The 22,062-nt window shown below is 35.7% G+C and overlaps 1 protein-coding gene and 1 long non-coding RNA gene across 4 annotated transcripts in view; one reads left to right on the top strand and one right to left on the bottom strand.

Annotated features, from left to right (window-relative positions):
• Positions 1-114: 114 nt before the first annotated feature.
• LOC127562381 (uncharacterized) lies at positions 115-4,018 on the top strand. The gene is made up of 2 exons (XR_007953667.1): positions 115-196; positions 341-4,018. It is a non-coding gene; the product is annotated as an uncharacterized LOC127562381 (long non-coding RNA).
• Positions 4,019-14,409: 10,391 nt separating this feature from the next.
• The window catches only part of WTAP (WT1 associated protein), a 34,176-nt gene continuing 26,523 nt past the window's right edge, over positions 14,410-22,062 (bottom strand). For all 3 annotated transcript variants that reach the window (XM_051998036.1, XM_051998034.1, XM_051998035.1), the window contains 3 exons: positions 21,596-21,774; positions 16,640-16,794; positions 14,410-15,665 (listed from right to left, as the gene is read on the bottom strand). In XM_051998036.1, coding sequence (XP_051853996.1) covers positions 15,085-15,665; positions 16,640-16,794; positions 21,596-21,774 — 915 coding nt within the window. In that variant the 3' untranslated portion in view covers positions 14,410-15,084. The remainder of the gene's footprint in view (positions 15,666-16,639; positions 16,795-21,595; positions 21,775-22,062) is intronic.

The raw sequence follows: 22,062 nt of genomic DNA, 5'->3' as shown, positions 1-22,062 counted from the left end.
CCCGCCCCTTCCTCTCGGGCCCGCCGCCCGGGCCTGTGCGCACTTCCTGGTGGGCGGTGCCCACCCGGACCTGGGAGGAACGCTGAAGGAGGATCTCAGCCCTCCAGGGCTACCCCGCTTTCGGAACGCGCTCAGTGTACGAAGGCAGACCTGCATCACGCCTAGTGCAGTGCGGGGCTCCGGCCTCCCCGGCCAGGTAACGCCCTCGGAGGGTATTAGCCCCGATTAGCCGGTGCTGCCACGTTGCTAGGAAGCCTGGGACCTCTCGATCGTGAGCAGAGACAAGACTTCAGGAGAACTGGACACCGGGAGTAGTTTAACTTTTTTTTTTTTTTTTTAGATCTAAATTCTCTTCTCGTCTCTTCCCACCGACTGAGAAGGCAAGCAAAATGATGTCCATTGTACATGTGAAATCATGCAAAATGATTTTGAAATAATGCAGAATGAGTTTTGAAAGAGGGGCATCCGATGATTACGTATTCCTGAGCCGGACTTTCTTTTTAAGATTTCTGGTCTTTTCAAATTTGTATAATTGAGTGTTCATTTCGTTCAATATCATTATCATAGGAGGAAACTTCCCCACTCCAGAATACTTTCTCTAATTCAGGTGTCAAATTAATATTTCTTGAAGTGCAGGTTTGACGACATCGCCTTGCCATCCAATAATCTCTATTTGCTCTGTATTATCTCTCCAGGACCAAATATAAAATTTCAATTCAGTAAACATGTCAATAAGCACCTACAATGCCCCAGGCACTGTGCTTTAGGAATACGAAAAGAAGCAAAATAAAAAAAATCTAATGGAGGAAACGCGATGCAAACAAATACGAAGCGAGCTATATACGGGATAAATAGGAAACGACTGACAGAAGGAAGACACTGGAATTAAATCTTGTAGGAGATGGGATTTTAGTTGGTAGTTGGAGGAAGCCAGAGAAAAAGTAAGAGAAAGCAGAGGGAGAGATCTGGAGGGTCTAGTTTGCTTGTGGTATAACCTGGAGGCCCGAGTCACGTGATTGGAGAGTACACGTAGAGGAGTAAAGTGTAAGAAGAATGAAAAGATAGGCGGGAGGGGGAGAGGGAGGGAGGGAGGGGAGGAAAAGTTGGATTAGATTATGAAAGGCTTTGAGTGCCAAACAGCATTTTGTATTTGCCCCGATGCAAAAACCAAAAAGCTGCCTTTTAAAATCCTTCCCAACTCGATCCCTTCCTACCTTTTCAGAAATCTCATTCTCCTTCCTTATTTATTCCACCTTTTGTGTTGGTGAAGGAAGTGGCAAGAACTGTTTAAAATGCTATACTATATATATCATTATTAGATTCAATAGAATGCTATTCTCCAGCTGGAGGACCTGGTTGAAAATCCCCTCACTAACGCTTCTCCTGCTTGCGATCCAAAGACCCTTGTACCAGAAACAGCCTCTCAACTCACTGGCTATTTCTCAACTCCATCTCAGACTATGAATTCCCTCTGCCTCCTAAAATCCCACTACCCCTCTAATACATTCCCTCAGGGATTATCACCCAGTCTATTATGTATGTATTGTATACATGTTTCCCCCCTTTAGATTGTGAACCCTTGAAGGAAGGGGTTGTTTTTTGCCTTTCTTGTATTGCTGATGCTTCATATGGTGCCAGACAAATAGCTGATTCTTTATTGCTAAATTAATTAACTTGCCGACTGGGTAAATATGATAATGCCCCTGCCAAGGATAATATATCTTAATTTATTCACAGGAGCAAAAGCCGTCGGTGTTTCTTAACTATCTCTACCCTCCCAGGCAGTCTGACAAGTCATTTGAATTTTCCTGGAAGTTGAGGTAGCAGTTATTTGGAAAAGTGCTAAATTTGGTATATCAGAAGGATTCAAAGCTTACTTCCTATCTTGTGTAACTGATGTGATTCAAGGACCAAAACGATGTGGGTGATTTAGACACCAGATAATGGTGAGCACCAAAAGTTGGAGTTTGGTCATGTGAAGAATTCACAATGTCCATTCTGTTTGGCAAAAGGTAGAATTATTTAGGGAAAGGATACAATAAACACCAGCAATGGTAAATATGAGAGTTGGGAGAACATATGAAAGACAAATTCCTAAGTGGAACTCGAGATTACACAATATAAAGGGAGCACCCCATGAGGTTAGGGCATTCCCTAATCGGGCAGGCTAAATCCTGAAAGGAATCTAGTACCCTAAAAAGTTAGTTAGCTGTAAGGAGGAAAAGTGGGGTTAGAACATAGTGGAGTTAGGAGAAATATCACTTGGCTTTGGGGAATGATGTAAGAAAAACACCTTGAGGCAGAGTGTGGTGGTGAACTGACCCAAAGGAGGGCAGCGGCCATGGGATGGCCCATAAGTAGATTTTATAGAGAAAATTTAACCTCATGGACATGACTAGAGTCCTGATAGGGCAAGGCAAGGTAGGACGGTTGGAGACCTCGGCAGAGGATGGGTCTCAGGGGTTTGACATAATTTGAATTTCAGATTGGCCAGCTTCCCTAAAGGTAAGATCCTGGAGCTCACCTAATCTCTTGCAGAGCCTTCTACTTGCCGCCTCAGGGATTTTTTTTATCAGTTCCTAGGCTAACCATACCTAAAATTGAAAGGGCAGGTTACTTCATTCCTCTGAGCCTAAATTTTCTCAGATTTAGCCTAGATGACCTTTAAGGTTCTGTCTGAAAGCTTTTGAACCTCTGAATCATTCTTATCTTCATTACTCTAAAACAAAATCATTGCATGGTTCCTGGGTCTTTATACCATATCCAGGGGAAAAAAATCCTCAATTCTTGCCTTATTGGTTATGTAATGTGTATCAAAGACCTCAGACACAATTAAAATGGGGTCAATTAAAGTGAGATGCAGATAATTTTTACAGATTGCTGATGGGGATTAAATATTAAAAATAGGAAATATAGTATGCAATTTACTCAAGTAAAGGATAAGGACTATGGTGGGACAGTGAATTATTAAAACTCAGTATATCCTCAACTGGGTTAATAAACCAATAGTGTTTTCTCAAAACTTGACCCTTCTGAAATCTCCATTTCTGTCCATGTAAGAGGATTTATTCTATTTTTCATGTTGGAAATTTTGGTGCTTTGACCTTTTTCCTCTTATTTACTTCTCATATCCAAACAACTGTCTATCCCAGTATTCCAACATACCTCCCTAGATGATTGAAATAGAATCCTCACCATTCTGTTTCCCTTCTCTCATCCTTCCAATTCATTCTCCACATTACTGTCAAGCTTGGTTGAATCATATCTTTCTTCAAAGCCTTCAGTGGCTCTCTATTGAAAAGTCAAAAGTTAGTTATCATTCTTAACATATAGGGACATTGTCAGGAGTTTGGAATGCTATTGTATGACTTGGATCACTCAGTATCTCCTAGGGACAGCAAACCTCCTCCTGCCAATGATTATTAGCAAACATACAGAGTTAAATGAAAGGCAGCCAGTTTCTTCATTCCTCTTTTTTTTTTTTTTTCCTCCCGCTTCACTTCATTTGTAACTTGGAAATAAATTGATTGGTCACAGCAAGATTATCTCTGGGAAGCCTATATTGATAAACACAGGAGGACAACAATAATCTCATGCTTGTGTAGACTTTAAAAGCCTAAGGCAGGTATGTCATGGAGGTCAGGCACAGGGACTGAGGAAGGAGAACAGAGGAAAGAGAAATATAAAATCAAATTTACCTTTTCATTTTCTGCTTTTCAAAGGTTCTCAGCTAACTTTTTATTGTGTCCTCAAGGCATTATATGTTCTACGGAAAGATTTCCTTTGGTATTTTCCTAGAAGGTCCATTTATATAGAAAATGTTCTCATCTATATTGAGGAAGTAAAGATTGAATTGTAACTTTTTGGAAAACTGCCCTATGCTGTTCTACTTAAAATTATAACTTGTGGAATCCAAGTAAATATTCAATAACAGACTCTGGGGGGGGGGGGAGGATTTTTATAAATCGTTTTGTTAAATCTGGATGATCAACCAAACAAATAAAACTCTGATGTTTAATGTTTGCCTATTTCTGAGGTATCAATGCTCCCACTGAAAATTTAACAATCTTCTAGGCTGCAGATCCAAGCTGGTTCCAGCATACCCTTGATTATATCTCATACATATAAAGTCAATTAGATGATTAAGAAAATTATCTAGATAATTCAGTCCATAAAATACTTGTCTCAATCAATCTTTTTTTAGGGGAAGGAGGAGGGTTTTTGTCCAAATTATGGCCGTTATTCTCTATCTTTTGTATTCAGACAAGCTAAGAGTATTTATAGCAGCCATGTCACTTATCTTCCAATACATTTCTTAATACCAGTTCTGCTCAAACTGGAAAAGCAAAAGACTTTTGTAAGCCAACTGGATTAGCAACATATCTTTTTTTTTCTTTATTAAAGCTTTTTATTTTTCAAAATATATGCATGGACAATTCTTCAACATTGGCCCTTGCAAAACCTTGTGTTCCAATTTTCCCTCCCTTCCCCCACGTCCTCACCTAGATAGCTAGTAGTCCAATATATATTAAACATGATAGAAATGTTAAATCCAATATATGCATACATATTTATACAATTATTGGAGAAACACATATTGAAAAAAGATTGCAAATTCAGTTCAACAAATAGAATTAACAAGGGGTTTAAGCCCAGTTATTAATACTTCCCTCATTGATGGATATTGATTACCACATTTGAGTTTAAGAAAGCTTGGGAGAAGAGAATTCTTGGTCTTTTGGCTTCCAGCTTCAAGAGAGATTAGTAGTCCCAAATTCTCTTCAAGGAGAGATCCCCTTAATCGAGAGAAAAACTCTGGGAAGAAGTTATGTAGAGGAGGAGCACTTCATTCATATTCCCACATATAAGGGCATGACTAAATGGAGAGAAAGAATGTATATTGGAGATGCCATCAAGATAACAGTGGCAAGATTTGGCAATTGGCAGAGTGTGAGAATGAGAAGAAAAAGCTGAGGATGCCATCGATGTTGTATCTGAGTGAGAGGATTGTGAGTTTTTCAACTAATAGGGAAGTTTAGAAGAAGGGTAGATTTGGGGAAAAAATCATCAATTCAGTTTTCAGTTGTAAAAATGCAGTTGGCATTGTGGGACTGAGCTCAGGAGAAACCGGACTAGGGCTGGATATATAAACTTGGAAATCAACCACATAGACAAGACATTTGAGCCCATGGAGCTAATGAGGTTTTCAAGAGAGAGCTGGTAGAAGGAAAGAAGGAAGGAAATAAGAATGTATTAAGGGCCTTTTAAGTGCCAGGTACTATGCTAAGCACTTCACAGATATCACCTCATTTTAATTATCTTTTCATTCATTTTTTACCCCAATGTGAAGCTTTCAGAGGAATGGCTAGAACAGAAACCCCAGGTAACATATAAAATGATAACAATATCCTAAAGACAACAGGCTGAGGACAAAGTCCTGGGGAACATCCACAGTTAAGGGGTGTGGACTGCATAACGAACCAGCAAAGGAGAATGAGGAGCAGTTACATAGGTAGGAAAAAGCAGTATCTTTAAAACTAAGAAGGAGAGAATATCTGGGAAGAGAGGGAGACTGACATACTTAAGGTCAAGAAGAATGAGAATTGAGAAATGGCCATTAGAATTTGCAACTTCAGTAATTTTAGAAAGGGCAGTTTCAGCAGAATGATGAAGTCACAAGCAGGTTGCAGAGGCTTTAGAAGACATCAAGAGGAAAACTAAGATGTTGGAACAATATGAAGAAATATAGCAAGCTTCTTCTACCTCCACCACCCAAAACTACTAGAAAATGTATCAGACCAAATCCTATTTGAAAAACCCGAGAAAAAAAAAAAGTGAGTTGTTTCCCTAGCATGTGAGTTAGCATAGGGAAATAGAAAAATTCTGTTGTTTCTGGGGCGGGGATCTGGCCAGAGGAGTGCTTAATGGAGCATTTCAATGCAGGTAGAGGCTGTTCATTAGAATTAGAAGGCGGCCCAGATCCAGGACAGAGTGGCCTGACTTTGTGTAATGTGCAGGAACAAGTGACATTTGACAGCTCTGTCATTAACTACCCTATTCTGTGTCATATAGGGTCAACTGAGAAGGGGACCTGTAGCTAGAGGGCGAATGCCAGGCTGAGGAATGGTTTCAAGCCCTAAGCTGCCTGCTGATCAAACTGGGGAGAGCAATTGTTTGGTTCAAAGCTCAGAAGCAGATTAGAATCTCAGTTCCAGCTTCTAGCTCAATTGGAAGCTCTCAGAGGAATCTCTGGTTAGGTTAGGAATCCCAGATAATCTGTCCTGTGATAACAGTAAAGGCAAAAAACTGAAAGACTTGAGCACTCTGAGCAATATAATGACCAACCAAGATTCCAGAGAACTAAGAATGAAATTTACTATCCATATGAAGTAATGAAAGATTTAGTGTATCAGAATGAGACTTTTTGGGAGCAAGAAAGGATTAATACTTGGAGAATGGCTAATGTGGAAATTTGTTTTGCTTGATTGTAAATGTTTTTGTAATAGGGGTTTTGATTTTTCTTTCTTTCTTTCTTAATGAGGGAAGAGGCAAAGTCATCAGATTTCTGCTGATTGAAAACAAATAAAATTTAACTTAAATTTTTAAATAAGTACACTCTGTAGTGACAAATAGTATTATTCAAAAGCAGAAGATGGTACAGGAGAATAGTATATGCCATACTTCTTGATAGTCCATAGTACTTTGTGGCTGAAGAATTTTCATTGCCAAATGAGTTACCAAATAATTTTTCAGTCATGACATCAAAATTTTATTTAAAAAATGTATTTGATGCCAAGAAGGAACTCCTCTCTGTAACCCAGTTATAATCAGCTCCCAAGCAAGTGTGAGAATTTATTGCATTCATCCTCCCATTAAAATTCTTGAAACTTGCCATGGATTTTTAGCAAATTATCTTTTTCTCATACTTGAAAATTTTAAAACATGTTATGTTGTATTCCCAAGTTCCTCAGAAATCACTGTGATATTAATAGTTTTGAATATTAGGACTTTGGATAAATGATTAAGTTCTAGCAATCTGGGTCACTTTTTTTTGAATGGACAGACCTTAAATTCTTTTTACCAGATGATTATTGAGGAAGCTAAGGTAGCAGAATGGATAGACCACTAGGCCTCCTGAATCAGGGCCAGTCACTTAACTGGTGTTTGCTTCAGGTTCCATAACTATAAAATAAGGATCATAAAAGCCCCTACTTTATAGAATTATTTGTATTATATGAGATGTTTTAAGTTCTGGGCAGTGCCTGTCACATAGTAAATACTTCTCTTACTTTCCCCTTGTGAAACTGTTTATCCCTCTTGTTGGGCCACATTTCAGTTAATTTCGAGTTATAGTTGCAGCTGTAGGGCTCAAAATGTAGATTCTGAAGAAATCACTGCCCACAAATACAAAGGTTGTCTGTGAAGAGTGACTAGTTGCTGGGCCCTAGCTCACAGAAGTAACTTCATATTTGGCCACTGATCCACCTATGTACCAGGAAGTTCCAGAGTATGCAATACTAGTTGAGCCAGCTATATTTATAGAATGCAAGGGTCTGATTATAATCAATTTAATAAATTACCTTAAACCATATAAATTTAGCAAACTTTCCTAATCACAAAGCCCTTATCAAGGGCAGAAATCCAGAGATCTAGGTTCCCAAGTGGGATACCTTATTCTATTGTATGAGCTACCATTTTTGACTATAGGACTGTAGCACTGAGAAGTCCCATGTTTATATACCTGTAAAAAATAAAACTGCTTGACTTGTGATCCTGTGAGCATTTGCATTCTCTGTATCCCACCCATCAACTCTTCATAGTGGTCAAGGCCACAGGAAGGTTATCATGGCTTAATTATATCAGTAAAATTATGGTAAAGGAAAGGGCAGAGAAAATGCTGGCTTTAAGTGGGGACTTGGGAGTGGGGTGGAGGGTGAAGAATGGAAGATGGGAGAAGAGGGTGGAAGAAAATTATTCTCAAGGATCATAACCTAAGATTTGTGAGCCATTTGAAAGTGGATGAATGTATTTTTCTAGAAAGCTTCATGGTGATATTTTGAATCAAAATATTTCTGAATTTTTTTTCTTAAAGGCAGTGTTTTGAACTATCAGCTTCTCCAAAATTCTCTCAATTCCTTCCTCATATCCCAGATGCACTGATTCCTTGGAAAGCTGTTTGTATTTATCTGTTTAGGATGTTTCTTTGAATTAGGAGTACAGTGATTCCACCCAAGTCAGGAGCCTAGGACCAAAGAGACTTAAGTTAGGATTACTCTCTCAGAATTTTGTCAGCTTCCTATATTTGATAACAATAGGAGCTAATATTTACACAACACTTGCTATGTGCTAAACACTGTGATACTTTTAAAACATCTTATTTGATCCTCACTACCCCCCTTCCTAGTAAATAGGTGCTATTGTTCAGTCAGTTGTTTGATTCTTCATGACCACATTTGTTGTTTTTTTAGCCAAGAGTCTGGGATGGTTTGTCATTTCATTTGACAGATGAGGAAACTGAGATACACAGGATGAAGTGCCTTGTCCCAGGTTACACAGCTAGTGAGTGTCTGAAAGCACATTTGAACTGGTCTTCCTAACTCCAGACCTGGAGCTCTACCCACTGCACCACTTAAGATTTCCTCAGTTTATTCTGAATTCACAAGAGAATAGGATTTAGATATGGTCAGAACCTAGAAAAGTCTGTATGGTCATTAGGATCTATCAACTGAGTCTAATCCCTTGCTGAAACATGTAGGAAAAATACCAGCATTAAGGAGTATCAGGAAGGGCTTCTCTTAAAAGATTTAATTTTAGCTGAAACTTGATGAGGATGAAGAATAATTCAAGGATGGAGGAGAGGCAGTGACCACCAGTTGATAGCACTTTCGGTTCAGTCATTTTGGACATGTCTGACTCATTGTGACATTGGGGTTTTCTTGGCAGAGTTACTTGAGTAGTTTGCCATTTCCTTCTCCATCTCATGTTATGGAGGAAAAAACGGAGGCAAATAGGGTTAAGTGACTTGCCTAAGGTCACACAGCTAACATATGAGACTGGATTTGATTTGAATTCTGGTGTTCCTGACTTTAGTATTTTATTCACTGTCACTAGTTGGTAGAGGCAATGTAACAGCAAGGATGTAACATTACTGGATCCATCAGGAAGGAATTAGGTCATGATGGGCTTTGAAAGACAAAAGTTTTATATCTGATCTTATAGATGATAAAGAGATAATGGAGTTTACCGAATAGGAAGAAAACATTGTCAGACCTGGTAGATCAATTTTACAGTTGAGGGGAGTCAGGAAGAGACTTGAGGGAACCCAACCAACAACAGGTTATTGAAGTGCTTGCACAAGGGTGGTAGTAGTACTTAGAAGAGAGCATATATGAATGCTAACAAAGAAAAAAACTGAATTATCCTGGAAAAACAGCCTTATGCTAGAATATGAAGAGCTTTAAAGATGAAAATGAGAAAGGAGGAAAAATTGGAGGCAGTGAGATTGATTGGGCTATTGCAATTATCCAAGGAAAAGTGATGACCTGGATTGTGGTGGTTTTGTGAATAAAAACAGAGATAGATCTAAGAGATATCAAATACACAGAATTGACAAGACTTAGCCAGTATTTGGATAAGTGAGCTAAGATAGAAAAAAGGGCTAATTTTAGGTTGAGGGACCTTGGTGACTTCAAGAATGGTGGTACCCTCAACACAAAAGTGGATTTTAAAGATAATGAAATGTTTTGGACATGTTAAGTTTGAGAAGACTATAGGGCATCTAGGTAGAGGTGTCAAGCACGCAGTTAGGGATTCAGAAGTGACATGCAGGAGAGAAATGGAAAATGAGATATGTTGATAGGAGCCATCTATATAAATGATAATTTAATCCAAAGGTCCTGGTAAATAGTATCACAGTAGTCCACATAGAGAAGGGCCTGAGAACACAATTTCAAGGTATACTAATACAGAAAGATATTATGAATCACTTGTAAAGGAGACAACTAAGAAGAGAATGATGATAGAGTATCATCACAAAAAGCCATCAAAGAGAAAGTATCCAGAAAGAGAAAGTAGTTAAGAAATATTATTTTAGACAGTTATTGCCATTGATTGAGGTCAAATAGAAATCTCTAACAAGATCACAGATCTCAAGTTTAGAACTGAAAGGGATCTCAGAGGTCATCTTGAACAAAGTCTCCACAGAGATAGATTTCCCTGAAAGTTATGCAGGCCTAGGTAACTGGTATGAATGCAGGCCTTTTGAATTCAACTCAAGTATTCTTTCCACTCTGCTTTTATTGCCTCTCAATGGGTGGAGAAACAAAAGGGAAGCAAGAAAAATAGAAGCCATCAAGACAGAAAGCTTTTTCAAGGAGTTTAGGTCATCAAAGGGAGAAAGAGATAGGATAGCATTGAGTATAGGGTAGATGTCTATATTTCCCCCCAAATCCTACCTTCTCATTTTGAATATTCTATCTCCAATTCTTTCTATACATTCACTATATGCCTTTCTTTTCTTCTTTCCTCTGCCCCTGTTCTGTTAACTGTCCCTTTATGTTGGAGATTTTTTGTCCTCATAGATTTTTATTTGAAAAAAAAAAATTTCACAAGAGAGTACTTCACAATAAAATTGTGTTCCACTTTCAAACAGATTTTGTTCTTTGGTTTACTATATATACTGAAAGAATAAGAAAAGCATAAGTGACTTAACGCAATCCAGGACAGATTATTCCCCAACATTTACTTAAAGACTAAAAATGTTAAATTGTGGTTATGTCTATAAGGAAGAAAAAACAGCAGTGCTTTTCAGTTTAGTTTTTTACATGTTAGATCATTTGGTTCCTCACAACAATTCCTGGGATAGATAATGCAAAGATTATCCCCATTTTGCAGATGAAGAATTTAAAGCTCAGAGATATTTAAATGGTTTGCCTGAGGATACAGTTTCATTTACCAATTCCAATTAGAAATAAGCCTTTTTTTGTGATCTTTCTGAATAGTCTTCATTTCAGAAACTGATTTCAAAGATGCCATTTCCTTCAGTCACTGATTCAATGGGACTAAAAGTATGCTCCCCACTGCCCCTTCAACATCAATTCCATTCTTCAGCTTCTGTTTTTTTTGAGAATTAGTCTCTTCATCTCTACCATGCAACAAATTCTGCTTACAATCGTTTAAAATTCTCTATGAATCACATCAAAAAGTTAATTAGTTAATTCCTTATTATCACTTGAATTTAAGACAGCAATTTTCCCTACAATCCTACTAAATATTTCCCATTGTTACTCTTCAAATCATCTACATCATTCATAGGATGGATTTATCTTGCTGGGCTTGCCTAGTTTTCCCATATCCTAGATCAAGGTATGAATATAACTTTCTGAACATACTGACAAGAATAGCACCTACTTCAAAGGGTTTACTGAGGATTGGGATGATTTGTAAGCTTTATTACTACATAAATGTTATATTATTAATAATTTCAACATTTAACTTAGCATCTTATTTCACCCTCCTGATCTTTAGATATTCCTAAAAGTCTAGTCTTTTGATCAAAGGATCATGATTCTTTTATTTTCTTTACTTCTATGTGATACATATCACTACTAAGTGCCAGAACAAAGATTTCACCCATGATACCTTTCACAGTCCCTAGATGAACTCAACTCTATAGGATCTTGAGTCTCATCATCTGCTCCAAATCTTATGACCCTATTAACCAATGGTCATTCTAGTCCTCACAGTTAAGTTTCCTCATTTTCCTTTGCAATTTTTGGAAAAGATTTCACCCACTTCTTTTTATCATCTTTAATCTTTTTTTTCTACCTACATTTTCTCACTGGCTTTAAAAATCCATTTGTATTTTCAAAAAAAACAATATATTGGCTATACTATTTTCTCTATCATCCTATTTTTGTATTTTTTATAATATTCTTAGGTGTTCTATTCTAAATGTCCCATTTCCTAATTCCCTCTACAACTTTTTGCAAAAGTGACTATCATTTTATCTGTTCTAATATATATGCCTTTTTACTCTTCTTGACCACCCCACTCCATTTTCTTCCCTCTCCCGAGTTTTATGAAATTCTACTTCCCTAGTAATTGTCTTTGGTAATTTTTCACCTTCTTGCCCAATTGTGAGAGCATCCTCAGGATTCTAAGTCTAGATCCCATACTGGTCCCATTTTATTTCCTTTCAAGGAAATTCGCCCCCTGATGGTTTCATCTCCTATCTTCTTCTGATTCTTAAACTTACATTTCCAGCATTTACCACTTGTGTTTGCAATCGCTTGGCTTACAGGTCATATCTCTACTAGTACTGTTGCTGCTGGAAATAATAAAATCATTTTTCTCCTCTAAACATCCTATTCTTCTACCACCAGTTTAGTTTACTCTGCATTGAGTTCTCAAGTTCTGCCACTGGAGCCTTCCTTTCTATTCTACAAAAACCATCCATGCCAAGCCATGTCATTAATCTGCTGTGACCTATAATATTCATATTTAACTTGTGTTTGGGCTCTCTTAAATCTCCTGTTTTTCTTTTAACTTATTAGCATCTTTAGTAAAACAAAAAGCATTAGAAAAATGCACTTACTGTTCAGAGATTGAATGATTTCCATGACCAAAGTCATACCACAGAGTAGACAAAAAGAGTCTACCTTTGGTCACAATTATTTTATACATTTTTAAAATTAACTATTTCCAAAATGTCTTGCCTATTAAACTCATACCTTATTACTCATCTTTATGCTAGCATTTATGCAAAAACATCTGGCAAAGGCATATTCTTTCCTTCTATTCAGAAATACTTTGAAAAAGATATATAAGGTAAAAAAAAATGCTTTCGCTGACATGTTTATAAGGGAGACAAGAAATCACAGACGATTTTGTTAAAAACAAAATTTAGCATAATGAATAGAAAGCAAAGTAAATCCTCAAATACATTACTGAAATTTCCTTAGTGTTTAGCAGATTATAAATGTTCATCTGTAACTAACCTCCAGTGTAGAATTTGTAATAACTCATCACAGGAGGAAAATACTCTTCTCCAAAGGCACATATAAAAGATACAGATGCCCTCTCTAAGAAAGTCTCACAGAATGTCATTTTCTTTCTCTTTCAATGATTTACAATGCATATATGTTGAATTAACCTTATTGAAGCTTCAATAAAAACCTTTTCTCCTTATGAGTTCCCAGAGGAAACACAACAGAATAATTTTATAGGATACTGTCATTTGTTCTCCATCATGCGCAGAGAGAAGCAAAGCACAACATTGAAAAAAATTAAAGACAAAGCATCCTTTTTGCTTATTTGAAGACTACTAATGGAATTTTAAAAATTAAAGCTATGAAGCTATAACTAAGAAAAATTATACCTGGAGAATAAGGAATACTTTGTACAAGTTGATTAACCATTTTGATAATTCTGGATCCTATGTAGGAAATTCATATTATGAAATTATATTGATGCATTTACATGGGAAAAATTCCTATAACATTCAAGAATTGTTCATCTACATTTGATACTACTCATTAATATAAGCATACAACCCTAGTAAAAACAAATTATCAATATTTACCATGTCCAATGTTTCTAGTACATTTACTATGCTTGCACTACTGATATATTAGGGGGATCAGTGTTTTCAAGAACAGGTACAATTATTTTAAAAACACAATATTCTGATGGGATATTTTGGGGGAACCAATCATTACTTTTAAAAATTAAAACATAAAACAAGAAAATTACAAGTGCAGAATACTAATAATTCATTTTGACATCTTACATATATACCAATATTTCAAGGCAGTCTAGTGGAACATTTTGTATACCACTTAAGACTTTCTATACCATTATCAGGTATTAATATTTCTATTAGGTTTAAACTTTTCCTGACAACTTCTGTAATGCTTCAGTTAATCTAATAAGACTAAATATTTTAAGAGTATACATTTTAAAGTACCCTAAATAAATTATCCAAATATAACTAAATTCTTAGAGACATTTCATTCCCATTACATAAAACTTCCAAAACCATGTTTACCTGTGACCAGAGATGGCTAGTCACTAAATAAAAAACTATTTAGGCTTGATCTTATGATCAGAAAAGGTATTTTTTCCCCTGCCATAGCATATTATACAATTACAAATTCTAATACACCATAATATGAATGATGCAGAAATATAATTGAAATAGCATTGATTCAATATTCAAAACAAGCATCAACAACATAATTTGCTGGAATGAACTAAAATTAAACCATCCACTAATTGCTCTTCTTTAAAAGAATCCTAGATATAGCACAAACTTCAGTCTCAGTCTTGCAAGTGAAGTATGATAAACTGGAATTCAGATGTTCATGGAAAACAGTGGTACTGAATACTAAAAAACAACTAATGAAGGAGTTACATTATTAAAAATCTTTATTTAGGTTTGGTCAGTACAGGTAAGATATAGTGGAGTCACAGAGCAATCTGCATTAACAGGATACAACAGTTCATAAAAACTGAGTAACTATGCACACAAATTTCTTAAACATTCAGTCACCTAAAGAGAAAATGCACAGATGTATGGTGGAAAAAATTGTAATTAACACTGAAACTACTACGGGACTCCATCAACAGTCCAACTTTTAGTGATAAAACTACTGTACTGGGCAAACTTGGCAGTCATAAACCCACAACTACTATGACAAGTCTGAATGTTGCATAAGGATAAGAACAGTATGAGTAAGAATGCCCTTACACAGCACGGGTTCTAGATATACATGGATTTGTACAGACATCATTGTGTTATACTTTGTGGAAATTATTTCCGTTTTCAACTTCACATTAACTCATATAAAAATAACTTGAGCCTACACAAACGTCCTTTTAGCAACGTTCAACGTAATTAACTGTTACAATTTCCAAAATGGCAGAGGTATTGAAGCAAGGAAAAAAAAAAAACAAACAAAAAAAAACCCCACACTGCACAAAAAGGCAAATTGTGACAAAAAGGATGCACTAATTAAAATTGTTTCTGGACAGTATCCTCTCCCAAATTAAATGACACTGTATAAAAATGTTGCTGGAAAAATATTACAAAACTGAGCCCTGTACATTTACACTTGAGTCCAAACCATTCTGAACATGACGGGAACCCACAGTTCGGTTACCTTTCCCAGTCACTGCTTTCTCCTCTTGAGGATCATGATTGGAGTCTGTGTCATTTGAGTGGTGTGTGAGAGAGTTTTCACTGCCCGTGGGAGAGTCTACACTTTCATACCCCGTACTGAGTTGGTTTATATAACTACTACCTCCTCTGCCAGTTCTCTCTTCAGAGTTGTTGGAGACCTTATTACCATTCCCTGGAGATGTAGGAAAGTCATCTTCTGTTGTGTTACCCTCCCTAAAAAATCCAGACCCAGACGTCCTCTGATGGGAGGAGCTGCCGTTACTTGGTCCATTAGCCAGACGGCTGCAGTCTTTCCCCATGACATCTCCCTGGTCTAAAGGCTCAGAAGATGGAGTCCTGCTGGTACCTGGGCCTGAGGCCTGGGACTGCTGCTGGTACTGAGCCAACTGCTGACGAGTCTCCTTCAGTTGCTGCTGAAGAACTAGAATGGTACTCTGCATACCCTCTACCTCTTCGTCAAGCTGAATAATGAAGTCATTGAGTTCTGTACAAAGAGAAGGTCAAATTTGCTTTTAATATTACTTAAAAATAAGTTTCATATAGTAGAAAAGCAATATTATCATCTAGAATTCAAACAAGGGTATTCAATTAAAACACTTGTCAAATGAAGTTTGAAATTTATCTATGTTCATTTCAGATCAGTCACATATTTTATATATACTATATAGATGGTTCATTTGATGTCATCTTACTAAACCATACAGAAAGATGCTTAAAAGATAGCTTAGAAGAAAAAACATAAATTTTGAGTAATAAGCCAATTCACGAAAAATCTTTTTTACTGTTAAGCAGAGCTAATTAAGAAATCCACCAAATGCACTAACTTTATTTAATTACAAAATACTTATAAAACATATTTAGATAAAAGGAGGGGGCAATACTCTAGAAGGGAAAATTTTACACATACATAAACATTTTCTCAATTTTAGCAGGCTACATAAATTACAGCTTTATAAAACTTACATTAGGTTTACTAGAAATAAAGTATCAGATAATATATTCGAAGATGTTACTTGAGCAACTCATTCTAATTAAGTTCATACATATTTCAAATAGAAATTCTAGTGTACAGAATCAATTCTTGGACATTTCCCACTATATATTTCTATGGTCTCCATAGATGCTAAAGAATAGGAAAATTAGAACAACTGTAACTATACAAACTGGTCAGAGTACAGATATGTTGCCCTGCCTCTCTTAACCATTTACTATACATGTATATTTATTTAGTGATCTGGACAGCAAAGGAACAGGCTCTGTATTCATAAGAAATCTAAAATTTAAATGTCCTTTTGTTGTTCCATGCTTCCTTCCCCATCCTTCAAATACTTCTTTCTACACAGTCATTATGTAAAGATGATCCTGTACTGCAACCTGAACTACTATATTTGAGAAGACAGATTTTTAAACCCAGTGCAGAATTTTCAGTCAAACACTATTCGGAAAGTGAACCCTTACCATCCTGACTGCTCTTAAGTTCTTCACTATATTTCTTCTGTAAAGCCAATTCTGCTTCAAGTTGTGCAATACGTCCCTGGGACAGTTGCCTTCCAAGTTCTTGATTCTCCTGAATAAGCATTCGACACTTCGCCATTAACTTTTTGCCTGTTTGGCTGCAAAGGAAAGAGCCATCCATCACAAAATGAAGACAAAATCTTCTGTAATCTTCCTTGATCATCATTTTAATAGCGACAGTAAATGTTTTCCAGAAATTACAGTTTATACATTATAGCTAAATGTCACAACAGTAAATCTCCCTGTAATTACCACTTTTTCCTCTTGTGCATGTTGATCTTCAGCTTTCAGTTACTTGATGTCAGGAGGAGAAAGCAAAACAAATATAAATGGCTAAAATAGCCACTTCTTGCTTTCTTATCACAGCAATAAATCCAATTGGGAATCCATTCATCTCTACCTCAACTTGCTAACAAAAATAATATGTACCTGAGAATCTAAATGAGAAGACACTACCAAGAAATTTAATAAAATATTCTGATTAGTGGATAATGATAATTAAATAGTGAAGGAGGAGAACTTGATGTTCAAAATAGGTATGTCAGGAATATTTTAAAGAAAACAATATAAAAATCTGTCTCAACACACACACTGAAGTGTATGTTTGCAGAAAGGGTTATATTGGGTAAAAAAAAATGTCATATCAACCACCCCTTACTCTAAAGAAATTTACACCTGACCTTTTAGGAACACACATACTTCTTTGTGGATCATATCCACTTCATAAAGATGGTTAAAGTAATTCATTAGGCTCTTTCCTAAAACAAAAAATCTATTAGTAGTAGAAGCACATGGTCCCTAACTTACCATTTTTAAAATAACTTTTTTATATATTAGTTCTTCCTAAACTTGAACTCAGCTATAGGTCAATTTGGAGTTTGTGATAATACTTATTCTGCATACAAAATTAATTACTTGGGGATAGGACCAGGGGACATATTTTTCAAACAATAATGAAAAAATGGATATGTGCCAAACTGGGCTATTTATATTTTCTGAAAACCTTGATAGGGAACTATATGCAAAATGCAACACCAGAAAATGTAAATCTAAATCCCCCTCAATGTAGCTTATCTGCAATCTGGGAGGAAAAAGTAACAACAACAACAACAACCAAAAAAAAACCCTTGTTCAGCAACAAATAATATGAAACTTTTTTATCTTATAAATTCAAAATCCTTAAAAAAAAATCTTTTAGAACTTGAATGTAGAAGGGTATGGCTATCATTATTTCAAACTCATAAAAATCTTAGGCAAAGAAAAATTAAAAAGGGGAGAAGTTTATTAAAAATAATTCAATCAGAGTTTTCCCTTACAAAATTAAATCAAATGTTTCAATATGCATTTTTTTTCCCCTGAGGCAATTGGGATTAAGTGATTTGCCCAGCGTCATAAAGCTAAGAAGTGTTAAGTGTCTGAGGCCACATTTGAACTCAGGTCCTCCTGACTTCAGGGCTGGTGCTCTATCCACTGTGTCACCTAGCTGCTCCCAATTTTTTTTCTCTGAAAAGTAACTTAAAACAGGTTATATATTCCAAAAAATCAGTGCCAACACTGTTCTTTTTAGTCTTTCCGTTAGGCTTCCCATGCTTTCCAGATGTGCTGCTCCAAATGGCATCTGGTCCAGTCAAGTCTTGAAAACTTAACAATGGGAACTATACAACCACTTGATCTCTGTCCTTGATTCGATGTCCAATGCCAGATCTGGTAGTTAGTTCAAGTAAATGTTCAGTTACAAATGTGAAATATCAAGTAGTTAACTGAATTTTCTCAAGAATGATGAACTATTTAGACAATTGGGGCTTAGGCAAAACAAAAGCAATTACAAAGACATAAACATTTATGTAGTCAAATTACTAAGTCAACACTCAGCAGCAGAATTATTGTTGGATTAAAAAAAAAAGGGAGGGGGGGAAGGATCTGATTTTTATTTAATTTCTTGCTCATACCACTGCCATTAAAGAGCTCCAAATTCTGCAGAATCTTGACCCAGAATATAACCTGTTATTTGTATTATAGTTCCTAAATTTTTTACTACTAATTAACAATTAACTAGGAAAATATGGTAGTAAAAATGCTGCTTGAAATGGATGTTATGGTCATAAACATTAGTAGAGAATATAAAATTTTTCTTCATAAATACTTTCTGGGAACCTGCTTTCCTTGTAATATCTGTAGAAATGAGCAAGATCAGTATTTTTGACTATTTTGTGGAAACGAGAATTATTCCTGAGATGTAAAGATAAAATGATATTATAAAATCAACTAAACTATTTTTTCTTCTTCAGTTTTAAGTATGACATTTAACTCCATGTATTATAAAATATGATGGAGTTGTTTTATATACAAAAAAAATTAAATCTTTTTAGAAGTGTTTTTTAATAACATTTCTTTCTTTTTTTATTAGATTTTTCATTGCATTGTATTTGAGCTGTCCTTTATGAAGTGCTAATTATGTCCAAACTATTAAACTATATCTAACTTAAATTCAGAAGAATTATATTTGAGACTACATGATAAAGAAATCCTATCTCTGGAATAATTTTACAATTCAGAAGTAACCTTTTTCAACTCACACATCAAATCAAAAAGCAATTCAACAAGTATTCTCAAAAGATTCATAATGTTTTCCTGATTTTTTTCTTTTCTTTTTAAAAAGGGAATTTGGCCACTTGAGAGATAGCTACTTAAATATTTAAATGAAAAAGGTTAATAATAATAAAAAAAAAAACACGGCATTTATTAGTAGAGATATTTCTAAAATTTATCTTCACATGAATACATACTGCAAATTTTCTAAGTTCTTCTCAAAATTAAGAATTAAATTACATATATAAAAACATTTCTATTAAACTACTAGACAACATTGCTAAACCAATGATAATCTGTTTAAAGGCAATCACATAATTAATAGAATCTGAGACAATCTCTTTTATATTCTGCAATTTAAAAAATGTATACCTTAACTCAAAGTTACCTTTTTCTAGTTACCTGTGTAGCAATTTTTTAAAAAGTCATATATTACTGTAAGTAAATACACACTAATAAAATTTCCTGATATTGAAATCATTACCCTTTACCTTTAATGGAAAAAAGTTCATACAAAAGTCTCTATGGCTGTCACAATTGGCTAATTTCAAAAACAAATTTGATTTTTTTTAAGAGTTTGGAACCATGGTTTTTTTTTTGCTTAAAATAATACAAGCAACCCCCCTTCACCAGCCCTCCCATTGCCCCACATAACAATTCCCTAAATCATACACATTCCAAGATACTTACAATTGATTTGAATGATTAAGAGAGAACTTAAGTCACCTTTCATAAAAATTACATTTAAACGCTGGGATATGCTGGAACATTTATCTTCCACTCATCTTAGAATCCATATCACCTTATGAAAACTTGAATTGGTGATTTATAGAATGATCTGAAGAAAAAAACTTCACCTCCAGGATAGTCGGATGGAGACATGAAGAAGTAATACCTTATTTATCTAAGTGAGCAAATGGATTTTGCTAGCAATGAACTCTAGACCTTTGCCAATCCACAAAACATCAAAATTCTGCCAACCCACATTTCCAAGATTGACACCCCAATCTTCAGGTAGGCATTCAGTGAAGTTGTCCCACAATATTACTGCAATGTCTTTGGGACAAAATGACAAAAAGTACCAAGAATGACAAAGCTCCTTGACTGGTATCAGTTGGATAATTGCAGGTCTTTAAGTAGTGAGAAAATGCCTTTCCCCTTCATTTTGAAGAGCAAACAATACTCTTCCAACTGCCCTTAATACCCCAATTATTCAAAATACAACAGAATAAAATCAATAGAATTCCTTGAGCTATTACAACTATTTCAAGGCATATTTTAAGGCAAGAAAATAATTACAAAAGGCCCCAATACAATATGAAATAAAAACACATCCCCATTAACACTGAAGAACAGTTGCCATTATAACGTGCCTAATTGATTGGAGATGTAATAGTTCTCATCATACTGCAAAAAATAATGCAGTGAGGTTTATCACAACCAATAACCTTGAACAGTTTAGTTGTGAAATTATTTATATATATAATGCTGCAGACAATTTATATCTATAGATACTACACCTTCATTTTTGTACAGTCCTAAATCAAATTATCTACATCATTTGCAACCAAAGAACAAACCATTACTTAAAACCACAAAAGAGCCCCGAACTAGATGGGCTCAAAGATAAGCATAAGAACTATGACTGGCATGTGTTACTTGATCCTGTCATCTCTACCGAAGCAAATAAACCCTTTATATATATATTTATATAGATAGATAGATATAGATATAGCAAAATTCACCTCATTTGAGTTTTGACCCAGAAGTTCAAAGAATAAGCAGGAAGTCCACAGTCTTATTGGCAAAACTGACTTCTAGTGTCTCTAAGTCACTAGGCTCAAGGTTAAGAGCGAAGCATATTCCATTTTTACATTTTACTGGAATTTTACATGTTCAATTCATGATTTAAAATCTCTAGGTTTTCTTTCCTCCAAACTGTCTGTAGACACAGTGTGCCACAGACTTAAGACTTCTGTTTCTCCCTCTATTTTCTTCAAACAGAAACACTTGTCAAAGTGTCTACATGTTCTAGAAAGGGAATTTTTTCGGAGTTAGCCACTTCTTCGGAATAGTCCGACGCTGTCAGGCCTCTGAAGCAAGGGGGGGGAGGAGAGAAAAAGCTGAAACACAAGGTTCATCTGGTAAGTTTTACATTAAGCATTACAAGCTGGACAGTATAAGAATGTGGCTTTTTTGGCTCAAAACGTCTGAGTCTTGGTGTGGAAACGAGTACTTGGCTGTCCCACCATAGCATTCTCGTAGTGGGACTGTCAGGGAAGTCTTGACTGGGGAGTATGTTTTGTTTACCTATCAGGCGTAAATTTCCAGGCACTCAGTTCATTTTGGGCTTGTTCCAGTTTGTCTTTAGTCTGTTCCAGTTCACCTTTCATTTTTAGGAAAAACAAGTTGATTGCTGGGTCTACCATCGTTGATCTCAGTTGGGCAACACTAGGCTGCTGAACTTGTTTGAGGTACTGGATTTGAGTCTGTGCAAAATAAAAAATAAATTATTACGACCACATCAAAGAAAGAGCTCATGTTAGTGTCAGATAACACAATTCAAATAATATAAATAACAATAACCACCCTCCTCCCAATAGAAAATAATACTGATGAAATAAAACCCATTTAAAAATCTCTTCAAATGCTTTCAAGTCAAAAAATAGCAATAATCTTTCTCAGGCAGCTTTATTTTATTATTGAAAATGTAAGCCTGGGGGCAGCTAGATGGTATAGTGGATAGAGCACTGACCCTGAAATCAGGAGGACCTGAG

Source organism: Antechinus flavipes, chromosome 4, assembly GCF_016432865.1.
Source record: "Antechinus flavipes isolate AdamAnt ecotype Samford, QLD, Australia chromosome 4, AdamAnt_v2, whole genome shotgun sequence".
Classification (NCBI taxonomy): Eukaryota; Metazoa; Chordata; class Mammalia; order Dasyuromorphia; family Dasyuridae; genus Antechinus; species Antechinus flavipes.
This window is presented reverse-complemented; position numbering and strand designations above follow the sequence as displayed.